Below are 14598 nucleotides of genomic sequence, written 5' to 3' on the forward strand. Positions count from 1 at the left end.
AATAGAGTTCCAGCAGCATAAAGATCTGTGTGAAGAAGTTGTTTCTGACAGCTGTCCTGCTAACGTTTAGTTAGCTTCAGCGTTGCGTCCAGATGTTGATGCCTGGTTTTGATTGGTCACCGGATTCAAAAGGTTTTAAGTCCCTTAAATGTTTGTGATTCCTGAACGGGACTAAAAAAAAGTCACGCAACTGATAGATATCAAATTTATTTAGATATTTTAGAAAATATTGCACACACACGAACAGTCAACAGGCTGAGAACTCACACAACCCCTCAGGGTGTGACGAAGGTTGGTTCACACACACACACACACACACACACTGGTGTTCAGTGGGCGGTACATTCACAGACCAGCATGAAGGTGGACATGTTTGCTGAGACAGGGATGACTGATTGGCCGGGCTAAATGTCAGGTGGGTGGAGGGGCGGGGCTGAGGTAGCTTTCTTTATCACTGGTCACTACTGGGGAAGAGGTTATGACCCAGATCAGCTGGTTCTGGGTCAAAGGTTCCGATCTGTTTACTTTTCAGTCTGAATCCAGAAACCGTGGAACCCTCATGGACCCTGTTCTCAGGCGGAACCTGTGTCCGGACCACAGTCGTTTTAAACTGACCGTCTGCAGAACTTTCTGGATCTTCACAGCGAGCAGAACTTCTGTCCTCAGTGACTGGAGACGGAGACCAGAAAAAATGACTCGAGCATGAAATACGAGTCAGTCTCACCACTCAAGAGGATTTATGTCATTTTACACGCAATTGTTTTTGTGCATCTCCATGGCGACAGTTTGCTGCTGGGCGTGGCCTCCAAAAGGTTTGTTTTTATTCAACTTAATTTGACATGAATCGCGGAGGCGGGGCCTCCATCTACAGGTGAGATCTGATCAGAGTACCTTCTCTGACTGACATAGCCAACACAAAAAAAAAGCTTTCGCTTTGTCCCTGTTAGAAAGTTAGAAAGGATTGGAAATATTTTTTTACTTAAAGTAAACTCCCTCATCTAGGGCGCAGATACTTCACCAGTTTAAACCTTTCTTTTCAGATTTAGCTTGAAGCGCCATCTAGTGGGCAGTGATGCTAGTTACACATTTTCACTTTTCAACACCTGGGAACGTTTTCCTTTACTGTCAGGGTCCATGGTGGTTTTCCTTTGTGGTTTATATCAGAGTGAAAAGCCACTTCAGTTCCATCATTACGGTGGGCTGTACTTGTGTTCGTGTGCTTCCTGATTTCATTCTCCCATTATTCATGAGTGACAAATGATAACCTACTTTGAATCATTTTATGACATGCAACCAAAATTACTGAATCAGCTTTTAACATCCCTCATGTAGTATTTGTGCTGATATAAAACATGAACTCGGACACAAAATTATCACACAAATTTATTGACAAAAGATTTACTAAACAAATACACATGTTATATACAAGAAAAGATACAGGCACTGATTCAGTTTCGCTCAGGGACAATGGGCCAGCAGGGGGTTGACTTATGGTTCATTCCAGCCAGGAATGACTCAGGAGCTGCTCCAGAGTGGGACGCTGCTGAGGGTCCTCAGCCAGACACAGACGCAACACGTTTTGGCAGTTTGGAGACAACTCCTGACTGATACGGAGGCCATTCTCCAAGAAAAACGTTGTATTAAAGTCTCTGTGCAGCATGTCATGGAGAACCACTCCCATCTGCCACACAGTAACAGGCCTACTGCTGTACACTGAACTCCAGTACCACTCTGGTGGGTCATAGCATGGAGCTCCAGGAAATATATCTTCAATTGTGTCCCCGTCGTTGATAAACATGCTTAGACCAAAGTCAATTATCCTCAAACGTGGAACACCGCTGCTGATGTCAACCAAGATATTTTCCATTTTGATGTCTGCATGGAAAATCTTGTTGGCATCAAGTTCTCTGACAGCTTCCACCAGCTGCTTGAAGAAGAGTCTGGCCTCCTCTTCCTCCAAAGTACCTCCTCTGGACTTCCTGTAATTCAAGAGGTCAACCGCTGGAAATGGACATTCCATGACGATGATGAGCTCCTCCTCCAGGTCGTAGTGGTCCAGGAGGGAAATGGATGCTGACTGGCCAACCGATCCTCCTGCTTGTTGACTCATCTTCATCATGACAAGCACTTCAAGAGGCATCTTGCTCCTGTCGTTGTCTTCACGGAAAACGAAGGCCTGGGGAATGTGCTTGATCGCTACGCGGAGAAAATCTTTTTTCCTGTAACCCACGTACACAGATCCATGGCCTCCATCACCGAGTCGGTACAGTTGGCAATATTTATCCTCAAACTGATTCTTCTTCTTCTTCTTCACTGGACTGATTTTCTTGTCCGGCTCCTGTGTCTCCATGGACTGAGATTGAGACCCACGTCTCCTGGTATGGATTTTCTTCCTCAGGAACGTTCTTAGTCCTGTCATTGGCATCAGAAAACACTGAGTTAGTACCTTCACTACCTGATTACAATGTTACTATTCTACTATGTAATTTAAAGCTTTTAAATTACCTTAAACCACAGGAAAGCAGCAACTAAATATTTAAATAGAAATTAAATATATTATAAGTATACTATTAGAAATTTAATTTTATAACTACTGGTTGAAGCTGACAGCAGGTTTGTCTTATGTATTGTACTGAAGTGGAATTCTGAGCTACTTCTACTTCATGTTAGAAAGGAAGACTAACTTTTCATTGTCCTGTTTGCAAAAGTTCACATAAGCTGTGATGCTCCTGTTATAGACAGTAGTGGATTAAATTTCCAGAGACTTACTTGAAAATAAACCCGTCTGTTGTTCAGCCCCCTGAATCTTTGTGGGGTCTCTGAGGTCATCAGAGGTCTTCCACTGATGAAGAGGCTGAGGCTGAAGTCTGTAGTCAGCTGTGAATCTCCAAAAACGCTTAAAAACTGTCAGAGACATTGTAGAAATGTCATTACTATTATATCATATATATATATTATTAATATACAGGCACAGACTACAAAGACAACTAACTAGAAACTAACTAATAGGCTTTAAATGAATTAGTTTTTGAACTAACTAACTAACTAACTAACTAACTAACTAACTAACTAACTAACTAACTAGGTTTTAAACGGTCTGTGTAGGTTCTCAGTCATCCAGGTCATGAGTCGATCCACTGGACGTTAAGAAAGTTCTTGAAGACGTTTCGTCTCTCATCCAAGAGACTTCTTCAGTTCAGAGGGTGGCTGATCATGTCCCACATTATTAACCCTGGGGGGTGTGGTCAGTGATATTCACATTCCAACGACCGTCATTGAAACCCATCTGGTTCCTCAACGATTGTTGGTGGGGGTGTCAGAGGGGGTCACTGAGATGTGACTTACACCTTTGTATGCTAATGAGGGTCATGAGCATGAGACCCATCACCTGGGTCAATCTGTTGAGACAATCTTTTTGGGAGTTTTGAAAGGACATGATTGTAAATGGGAGAAAGGTGATGTCGCAGACCCCCCCCCCCCCGTTCAGAGATGGCCTCTTTCACTCCTCTCTCAAACCATTTATCTTCCCTGTCCAAGATCTGAACATCGGTGTCCTGAAACTAGATTTTGAACTAACTCACTAAGTTATGAATTATTATTTAAAATAAACAGTGCATTCATGTTATTCATGTTATTTATGTTAATGATGTTATTATTTAATTATTATTTAAGTTTATTCAATTGTTTATGTTTACACTGTTAAATTATTATAATTATTAACTAGGTTTTAAACTGACAAGCTAGGTTTAAAGTAGTTTTTGAACAAAATAACTAAGGTGTCAAACTAAACAACTAACTAGGATTTTAACTAACCAGTTTCTCAATTAACTGACTAACTAAATAACTAACTTACTAACTAACCCATTAGGTTTTGAACAAATAAGGTTCTAAACTACCTAGTTTTTGTACTATGTTATGAACTAAATCACTTGTTTATTAACTAAGTTTTGAAATATTATTTAACATAAACATCGTATTATATTAATAATATTATTATTTACTTCTCCTCCACCTGTTCCCTGCTCTCACTGCAGATCACAATGTCATCTGCAAACATTGTAGTCATTGTGGACTTCTCTGTACTTCTCTATCAACATCCTCAGAGCAAATACTGCATTTGTAGTACTCCTTTTGACATGAAATATACTGCTGCTCAATATATGGCTCATCAGCTTTATCTTATTTATTTAAAAAATAAAATAAAATAAAATAAAATACAAAACAGTTTAAAAAAAACCCCCAATATAACCCTTTTTCCTTTGGTACAGAAAATGAACTGAAGACAGTTCCTGTGATTACAGCAGGTTATTAGATCTCTAATATTGTCTAATATAAAAATATAATTTTTTGATAATGATTCGAATCCCTGAAGTCACCTCTGATATGATGAACCACAAACGTGAATTTGCTCCGTGTGTTTCTATTTTTTCTTGATTAAACACTGAATAACAGTTTTCCACGGGTGGAATTAAATGTTGGTGGATTTACCTTTCATGGCTGCAGATCGATGACAGAAACAAGTTGAGTGCTGCTCGGATCTCGGTGCTGACTGTAGTGTAACTGTGAGGGTCTGTCTCAGTAACGTTACACAGGTGTTGATACCTGAGGCGGTTTGGCTTTGAAGTTAGGGTCTTTGTGACGTCACCGGCTGCAGCAGCGTTATGGACTCAGCCGTTGTCTGGAAAACGAACCGGTTTGGGACCCGCTGGGTCCGAATTAAAAAAATAATCTCATAATTCAGACCAGAAACGAAGGACTATGAGGAAATATTTAATACTACATCAGGCAATTATGTTTAAAAAAAATTTTTTATGATAAAAATAAAAATTGTGGAAACACTTTAACATTGTGACGCTATCTGACAGCTTCATGTGCAACTTTGGCTCATTGTTTTTCACATCTGAAATAAATATTAAAAAGCCGACAAATATGACTTTAAAAGCCTCCGACTCTCATTTTAATATGGATTAAACACCAGATCCTTCAAATTCTGAGTAGAAATCAAGCAGCTTCATCTCGTTTATTATTTGCGTTAAAGCACAAACAAAAAATTATTAATAACAATTTTCCACACAATGAGTTGTTTACAGTCTAGAAATGTCAGGAAGGATTTTCACACTAAACTCCTTCAGAGAAGTTAAACCCATGAAAAGTGTCCAGTCAGCTTGTATTAATGTTCGGTGTGCAGGTTTTGTGTTGAGGTGTAACACACATAGAAACAAGTGTGGAGATTAGACAAAAATAGACAAAATCCTATTGCGTGAGAGCAGATTTGTTTTTCTACATTATTGATTAATATTTAATGCCATGATATGAAATAATGTACAATATTTCTTAAATTAATGTGAAATTTTCCGAATATTATGTATGATGAAAAACAATGGGTGCCTGCAGCAGAGAAGACCCATTTATATTTGAAAAAACATAGTCAACTTTATTTTCAATTGTACCATGTATGCACGACATACAGCACAGATGAAATTACAGTCTGCAACCTGGGAATAAATTTGTTAAGCCGACTGAATAACCCACAACCCAAACAGATAAGGCATATTTTACAAGTTTTATTCCTATAAATGTATTGGAACATGTGGTTTGGACTTGTGCAGTCTTTGAGCGTTGCCACAGACAACAGAATTTAGCAGTTTTTGATTCCTTTACGTTTTGAACTGTTTTTCCAGCCTCCTGCCTGCAGGTGGCGCCCCGTCCATTCAGACCCGTTCATATGAACTCAGAGCAAAGAAAGCGGACTGAATAGTAAATTACCTTCGAGCACACGGATCACTGCGCTCCGAAAAGTAGTTCTGCCTCTTTTCTGGAAAACTTTTTTTCCTCAATCACTGCTAAATTGCTATTCTTTATTGAGTTAAATATGAACAACCTGCTCTTCAAACACATAACGCAGCCTGAATTGAGCTGACTAGAGGGTCTCGGGAGATACAGGAAGTGTATCAATGCGCTCGGTGATGAGGCCCGTGACTAATTTGCCGTAGTGGTACTCAGAACACCTGTGGACACGCATCGTACGTGATGTCTAGAGTTCACTGCCAGCAGAAGTCAACATTTAAAGTAAGCATAATATTAAAGTCGTCATAAAATTTGATAAATAATGATTCCTTTATGCAAATTTACTTTGTTCGCGATGTTTCGATTTGAAGGAAAAAACTCCCTCTCAGCTATCCAATTCGGACACTGTCGTTCTACCGTTATCTGATTTTAATTAGCTCGTTCAGTTTAAGGACTATCGCAAAGTATCGTAATTTTAACCCCTACCTTGAAAGTCGGATATTCTGTGTGGAGTTATATTATAGTAATGTATACGTATTGAATTTATGTTAATGCTAATAGTGGCTCATTAGCTACTAGCGGCATTGCACAGCCACACCCTACATTTACAGTCGCCATCTTGTTTAGACCAATTAAACGAGAGTAAACGATACTTTAATTTAGATTTTATTTCGTACTGGTGAGGATGAGGGGCGGTGTAGTTTTCCTGATCACGTATTTACTTCATTTGTTGGTAATATTTCTAAAAATAGTGAAATGTGTTTTTTAACCCTTCTGAAGCTAGCTGAGGAAAATGACTGGTCGGGCACGAGCCAGAGCACGAGGCCGGGCACGCGGTCAGGAGGCAGTGGCCCCGGGATCGGTAAGGACTTCCGGTTGCTGTGACCTGTGGTTTTAACCTTTTGTTTTAACTCTCCTCTTCTGAGACAATGTCCGGTGTTATTTAAAGGTTTATTCTAAGGGTAGAAAGTTTCTTCAGACGTCTCAGCGCGGCGCGAACCAACAGGAAACAGTTTCCAGGCTGTGTCAAAATAAAATGCGTGTCAAAATAAAATCCTACATCAAGAGCACATTGTCATTGAATGATATGTAAATACTAAATAAAATAAACCACGCAATTAAACAGATTTATTCATATCTAATAGTAAGTAGTGAAAACTAGCGCTTCAGATATTTAGAGGAGAAAATCTACAGAAACACATGGTCATAAATTAATTACCGTATTTATTCGAGTATAACGCGCAAAATTTTCTACCTAAAAAAGAACTCAAAGTTTGGGTGCGCGTTATAAACGAGGACTGGGGTGACACGCTTAGATGTATTAGTATACAGTATTATTTGCGCAATGACTTATTTGTCGAAGATATCGCTGACCACAATCGCAAAACATTGAATGCAACCACATCTCTCGACCCACAAAACGTCCATGGTCGATTTTTAGTAACAGTATCCAAATCATTTGCGTGGGCGATCTAAAATAAATACCGGTAATTCATGATGGCTCATGCGCATTACTCCTGCAGAGGCGAGGCGCATCTAAGGAAATGGTATTCAATAATCAAATGCCTCATCAGCAGACCTTGTCGGATGGTGTCATTTCCGGGAATTCTTATTATCCGCTGTGACATATGATATTTGATTATTGATTAGCATTTTATTAGCTACGCCTTGTCTCTTCATTTCCTTTCCTCGCCTCAGCCACACTGAAACGTGAGTTACCGGTAAGCATTGCTGGTGTATCTGATGATGAATCGGACTTTGAAGGATTTTAAATACAGGTAAATATTGTTAATTTTATTTCGGTATTGTGTTCATAGTTTACGTTGTCAATAAATGATTTTTATAATGGACGCACGTGTTTAACAATGTTTGGCACTTACAATGCTGAGCCATGAAAAAAATAATTTTATACCGATTTTTAATCGAAAATAAGGGATGCGCGTTATACACGTGTGCGTGTTATACTCGAATAAATACGGTATATAACATGAAATGAAAAATACTCACTTGAGCAACACACGCTAACCGTGCAGGTATTCAAACATTTATTTTACAGAATGGATTGTTGTGTTACCCCATTTATCCTGGTTTAGGGGCTCAGAGAAAAGAAGTCTGAACGTATTTCACCTTTTGTCAGCAGGTGACATGAGGCTGCTGTCTGATTGGTTTACACAGGGCCCAGATCCTCCCACTTTTATTGAGTAAATTGACATTGTTGTTAGGTTTTTTGTGTACAGTTATTCATATTTTTGATCCGATTTATTAGGGTCCACAAGCCAATAGCGATAGGCTGTCATTATTTTAAATGAACTTCTTTTTAATAATGAAATTAAAAGGACAATTAAACAGTCGTTACGTCGGTAATATTTTTACTAAAATTGAAGATTTCTGGTTGAACAATATTTCCATTTGAGCTGGTAATAAAAGATTTTACAGTTAAGTGGGCATGTAGGATGAACTGAAAATGGATCAGTACCACTTCTTTTATTCCAAAAACTTTGTTACACATTTCCAACTTTTTCCTGTGTTAAAGAGCCAAACCCGAGAAGCTGCCCCAGCACCTTGCCCCGCCCCACCGAGGGGAGATGAGGAAGCAGTGCAAGTTGGTAGAGGTCGGCAGAAAGGCCCGGGACCGTTCTCTTCAGAAGGTGTGGTCACGTCTCATTATCCTAGTTGACCCGGAGCGATGGGTCAGCTCGACTGACCAGCAACTGAAACATGTCTGCAGCGTGTTTGTAACCTCAGTCTTGGTTTGTCAGCTGTGGTCGAGATCTCAGCTGGGTTCCAGCAGGTGAAGCTGGGAGAACGAGGAGGACGCCGCCGGGATTTTAGTGATTCTGGGATTTTAACCAGACGGACGATGACTCATGTGGCGGAATCCAAGACGGGTGTGTCACGTTAATGTACATTTTTCCTTACACACGCAGCCGTTGTAACGAGTGCAGGTGATTGCAAATCTCTCTCTGCTATTGTGTGTCAACTTCTTCAGGAAGGAGCGGGCGGCCAATCCCGTTGGTCGCAAACTTCTTCCGCATCCTGTCCCGCCCGCAGTGGGTCCTGTACCAATACCACGTGACCTACAATCCGATGAAGGAGGCCCGTCGCCTGAGAGCCGCCCTCCTCTTCCAGCACGAGGAGTTGCTCGGCACAGCGCGGACCTTCGATGGAGCGATGCTTGTTCTGCCCCACAAGCTGCGAGACAAGGTTAAATGAAAATTTCATAAAGTCACTGGAAAACTTAATTTCAGAAGCAGATTTAATCTTCTGCTGGTTTCCTTCCTGGGGTTTAGGAGACGGTTGTCTGCAGCGAAACCAGGGAAGGAGAAAAGGTTGAGATAACCATCACCCTGGTTTCTGAACTCCCCCCATCGTCTCCAGTGTGCATCCAGTTTTACAACCTCATCTTCAAAAGGCGCGTTTTCTGGTCCTCAGGAACTGGTGGGGGATTCATGGTGATGCACGTTCGTATGTCATATGTTCTAATAATCCCTGCAGGATCCTGAAGATCCTCAACATGCAGCAGATCGGACGCAACTACTACAACCCCCGGGACCCCCTGGACATCCCACAGCACAAGTATGTTCTTCTGTTTCTGGCCTGAAGCCGGATGTTTCCATGTTGGTGGCTCCTGGTGACACGTGGAGAATCAGATTTTCAACATGTTACATTTTTAGAAGTGATGTCAGTGGAGTCTGAAAGCTGCTGATTTTGGTCCCAAGCAGCAGCTGCCTTTCTAATGCTAGCTAGCATGCTAGCAGCAGTAGTTCTGTTGAAGGATGGGGAGATGCTGTTTTTCTTGCAGCGGGCTGATCTTCATCACCATCCCGGGGTTTTTTGCGTTGCGGAATCCAAATAAATCCTGTCCATGAAACTCAGTGTTTTTTTGGAGTCTGTAAACGATCAATGGATACTTTGTGTGTTGGAATCCATGGATGGAGATTGAATGAAGCGGAGTGAACGTGATGGTTTCCTCAGGGAAGATGAAAAAGGTTTTTCTTGGTGCCGGGTGTTGGAGCTACATCTGTCATCCTTATAGACCGGGGGTGTGAAACTCATTTTCACCGAGGGCCACATCAGCATAACAGCTGTCCTGCTAGGACCAGATGTAACTAAATGTAATGTGACATAGATGTAAAATAACTACAGCTTAATGTTAAATAACTGAATTTATTACTTATTCATGTTGCAAACATTACAGTTGCATAGAAAAAATGTCAGAACTCCATCAATCAAGGATCAAACTATCCAATAAATAAAGAAAAATGACATCAAACACAAGTTAGGACATTAACCTTGTTCAAAATGTTTTTGTCAGAGTTAAAATGGCCTCTGACCTTTTATGCTCTTGCAGGCCACATTAAATGATGCAGCGGTGCCACATTTGGCCCCCGAGCCTTGAGTTTGACACATGTGTTATAGACGCTTGTTGTTGTGTGAAAAGCTGCAGGTGAGTTGTTCCGTCTAAACTTGTGTGTCGGTCGTTTCCAGGCTGACCATCTGGCCGGGGTTCTCCACCGCCATCCTGCAGTACGAGTCCTCCATCATGATGTGTGTCGACGTGAGCCACCGGGTTCTGCGTAGCGAGACCGTCCTGGACTTCATGATCAGCATGAGGCAGTCTTGTGGAAGCCACCGCTTCCAAGACGTCTGCACCAAGGAGCTCATTGGACTGATTGTTCTCACCAAGTAGGACCTAACACCCCCCCTACCCTCAGCATGTAGAGGTCCACGGATCACATGACCTTTCACTCTTCTCAATTATTCAGGTACAACAACAAAACCTACAGGATTGATGACATCGCCTGGGATCACACCCCCATCAACACCTTCACTCGGGCCGACAAGGATGTGTCCTTCATTGACTACTACAAGAACGTGAGACAGAACCCAACAGAACCGGATGCTCTCACACTATATTCGCGTTCTTCACGGTCACGTCTGCTTCCTCCTCCCAGAATTACGGAATCATCGTCTCCGACCTGACCCAGGTGCTGCTGGTCACCAGGATCAAGCGGCGTGATCCAGGAAGCCAGTCTCCCACGACTGTCATGCTGATCCCAGAGCTGTGCTACTTAACAGGTGAGCAGCAGATGGAGAGGTTGTGGGACACAGATTGGCTCCGTACGGGTTCCACTTCACCTGAAACCCGCTTGTTTCTGACAGGACTGACTGACAAGATGAGAGGAGACTTCAACGTGATGAAGGACCTGACCGCCCACACCAGGCTGAACCCAGAGCAGCGGGAGGGACGCCTCAACAGATTTGTCAACAACGTGCATCGGTAGGAGACGTGTCCTCATCACATATCAGGGTTCTGCTGTCCCGGGTCAGCTCCTCTGCAGGCGGTGTCATGTCCAGCTCGGGTTTAAGTCCTGGCTCTGTTCGCAGGGACGCTCAGGCTAATGTGGAGTTGGAGAAGTGGGGGCTCAGATTTGATAAGGAGCTGGTCAGTCTGACGGGTCGAGTCCTCCCAGCGGAGAAGATCTTCCAGGGACAGAGATCGGTGTGAAATCCTCCTGCTTGTATGATTGACTAAATGGATCCGTGGCTTCTTATCAAATCGTTGTGTTCTAGTACGACTACGACCCGAGAGCAGCGGACTGGTCCAGAGAGATGAGGGGGGTCCCTCTGCTCAACCCCGTACCGCTGGAAGACTGGGTTGTGTTTTACACCCGTCAGAATGCCAACGTAGCCCAGGACCTGCTGACCACCCTCCTGAGGGTGTCTGGCCCGCTGGGGATCCGCCTTCACAAACCCGTGATGCGAGTCGTGACATGACGCTGTGTGATCAGTGATCCAGTGGATCCTGAACAGCTGGATCAATACATTGATTGGTTTGTTCCTTCTGATCCAGGGTGGAGTACCAGGATGCCCACGATGCCCTCCTCAGATCCCTGCAGCGCAACGTGCAACCCCAGACTCAGATGGTTCGTGTCTGAACGCAGGAAACAAAGCGCTCCTCGCTGCTTCTTCGCTTTGTTGTCGCCTTGGTTACGTGTTTGAGAGCGGCGGCTTGTGTTTGCCAGGTGGTGGTCATCCTCCCCAACAACAGGAAGGACAAGTACGACATGGTCAAGAAGCACCTGTGTGTGGACTTCCCCATGCCCAGCCAGTGTGTGGTGGGCCGGACCCTGAGCCGCCCTGGGAGTCTGATGACCGTCGCCACCAAGATCATCCTGCAGATTGCCTGCAAGATGGGAGGAGAGCTATGGAGCGTGGAGATCCCTGTGAGTTTGATCACCGAATGAAGCCGGGGCCGATTTGTCTTGGGGCCCCTACTGTGGTGGAGGAGTCAGAGGTTAGGTCAAGGTTGGCAGACATGGAATCTGAAGACTATTTGTGTTTTTCTTCCGTCTGCGCAGCTCAAACACCTGATGATCGTCGGCATCGACTGCTACCACGACAAGCAGGCCGGGAGTCGCTCGATCGGCGCTCTGGTGGCTAGCCTGAACTCGACCATGAGCCGGTGAGTCCTCGTGTTTGCAGCCTGTTAGTGAACGGGGACAGGGGCTGGCATTCAATCAGGACCTATAACCGATCTATAACGGGACATAACGTTATAGACAACGTTATAATGGAATGATGGTACGGCCTGTTCTGGTGTCAATCAGCTTTAGCTCACACAGGTAGCATGCTTTCGATGCTAAGCTACGTTTTCCTTTGTCTTTCAGGTGGTACTCCAAGTGTGTGCTTCAGCACAAAGGTCAAGAGATCATGGATGGACTGAAGATGGCCTTGAGGGGTGAAAACTTTTCCTTCTGTGGTTCTAGTGGCGTTGAGTTAGAACCGGTTTGAACGTTCACACTGTAAAAACCAGATTTAAGACACTAGACAAACAAGTGGTCACAAATCATTCAGAGTCCACAAAGATGAAAGCATTGAAGTCACACGTGTGTGGGAGGGGCCTCTCAGATGACCAATCAGCTGCGTGTGTTTGCTCCAGGGGCGCTGGACGACTACCTGAGGTACAACGGCTGTCTGCCGGCGCGCATCATCGTGTACCGGGACGGGGTCGGGGACGGACAGCTGGGGAGCGTGGTCAGCCACGAGGTGGCCCAGATCCAGGAGTCCATCAGGTCCATGGGGCAGGACTATGTGTGAGTGTGGTTTCCATGGTGACAGTTGAATGGGGCCATCCTAGCGTGACGCTTACTCACCTAACTCCGCCTCTTTGCAGGCCCAAACTGAGCGTGGTGGTGGTGACAAAGCGCATCAGCAGCAGGTTCTTCGACCACATGCACGGAAAGGTGATGAACCCGCCCCCCGGCACCGTCGTGGACACGGAGGTCACCCGTCCAGAGTGGTGCGTTTAGCATCTGTTCAGTCATTAGCAAGAGTTAGAATCGTGCTGTGGGAGGAGGCAGGTTCAATGTCTTGTTTCAGGTCCAGGGAGAGTCACAGAATCTGGACTGAACCAGACCAGAACCATCAGATCTGTGGGAAGTCGTTCAGCCGCTCAGGCTAGTAGCTGCTACTGGCGGCTAACCGTGTCCTGGTTCACAGGTACGACTTCTACATCGTGAGCCAGGCGGTCCGGATGGGGAGCGTGTCCCCCACCCACTACAACGTGGTGTACGACTCCAGCGGGCTGAAGCCCGACTACATGCAGCGCCTCACATACAAGCTGTGTCACCTCTATTACAACTGGCAGGTGAGTCAGTGGAGGCCAACGCACGCTAAGCTAACCAGTCTCTATCAGTTGGAAGTGGCTGATGTTTGTAAACTGATTTTGATCACATGACCAGAACAAACCCTGGTCCTGACCTGACCCCTTAGCAGAGGTCACCGAGGTCTGGGGTTCTGACCTGTTCCCTCTGGTGCTTTAGGGGGTGATCCGGGTGCCGGCTCCCTGCCAGTACGCCCACAAGCTGGCCTTCCTGGTGGGCCAGAGCCTCCACAGGGAGCCCAACATGAAGCTGGATGACCTCCTCTTCTATCTGTGAGGACCGGCGCAAACCCAATACCCACGTTCCTGCTGCCGGCTGTTCTCGCTGGCAATTTAGGGTTAGGGGCGCTCAAGTATTTTTGTTCAGGGTTTTGTTCAGTCCTGTTTTCCTTCTTTAAAAAGACAAATAGAGTTCCAGCAGCATAAAGATCTGTGTGAAGAAGTTGTTTCTGACAGCTGTCCTGCTAACGTTTAGTTAGCTTCAGCGTTGCATCCAGATGTTGATGCCTGGTTCTGATTGGTCACCGGATTCAAAAGGTTTTAAGTCCCTTAAATGTTTGTGATTCCTGAACGGGACTAAAAAAAAGTCACGCAACTGATAGATAATATCAAATTTATTTCGATATTTTAGAAAATATTGCACACACAAAGAACAGTCAACAGGCTGAGAACTCACACAACCCCTCAGGGTGTGACGAAGGTTGGTTCACACACACACACACAAACACACACACACACTGGTGTTCAGTGGGCGGTACATTCACAGACCAGCATGAAGGTGGACATGTTTGCTGAGACAGGGATGACTGATTGGCCGGGCTAAATGTCAGGTGGGTGGAGGGGCGGGGCTGAGGTAGCTTTCTTTATCACTGGTCACTACTGGGGAAGAGGTTATGACCCGGATCAGCTGGTTCTGGGTCAAAGGTTCCGATCTGTTTACTTTTCAGTCTGAATCCAGAAACCGTGGAACCTTCATGGACCCTGTTCTCAGGTGGAACCTGTGTCCGGACCACAGTCGTTTTAAACTCACCATCTGCAGAACTTTCTGGATCTTCACAGCGAGCAGAACTTCTGTCCTCAGTGACTGGAGACGGAGACCACAAAAAATGACTCGAGCTTGAAATACGAGTCAGTCTCACCACTCA

At 44.4% G+C, this 14598-nt stretch overlaps 2 protein-coding genes across 2 annotated transcripts; one reads left to right on the forward strand and one right to left on the reverse strand.

Moving 5' to 3' along the window:
• Positions 1-620: 620 nt before the first annotated feature.
• LOC137589197 (piwi-like protein 1) lies at positions 621-13752 on the forward strand. Its single transcript, XM_068306768.1, has 21 exons — positions 621-812; positions 6568-6649; positions 8321-8435; positions 8547-8675; positions 8777-8991; positions 9078-9199; positions 9283-9363; positions 10276-10473; positions 10554-10662; positions 10743-10866; positions 10951-11068; positions 11176-11290; positions 11362-11549; positions 11642-11714; positions 11814-12014; positions 12150-12253; positions 12459-12529; positions 12731-12884; positions 12965-13090; positions 13291-13438; positions 13614-13752. The coding sequence occupies exons 2-21, from the start codon at positions 6581-6583 to the stop codon at positions 13728-13730; spliced, it is 2577 nt and encodes an 858-aa protein (XP_068162869.1). The 5' UTR covers positions 621-812; positions 6568-6580; the 3' UTR covers positions 13731-13752.
• LOC137589676 (serine/threonine-protein kinase pim-3-like) lies at positions 1496-2350 on the reverse strand. Its single transcript, XM_068307538.1, has one exon. It carries the CDS (start codon positions 2348-2350, stop codon positions 1496-1498), a length of 855 nt encoding a protein of 284 aa, XP_068163639.1.
• Positions 13753-14598: the final 846 nt, after the last annotated feature.

Source organism: Antennarius striatus, chromosome 22 (assembly GCF_040054535.1).
Source record: "Antennarius striatus isolate MH-2024 chromosome 22, ASM4005453v1, whole genome shotgun sequence".
Lineage (NCBI taxonomy): Eukaryota > Metazoa > Chordata > Actinopteri > Lophiiformes > Antennariidae > Antennarius > Antennarius striatus.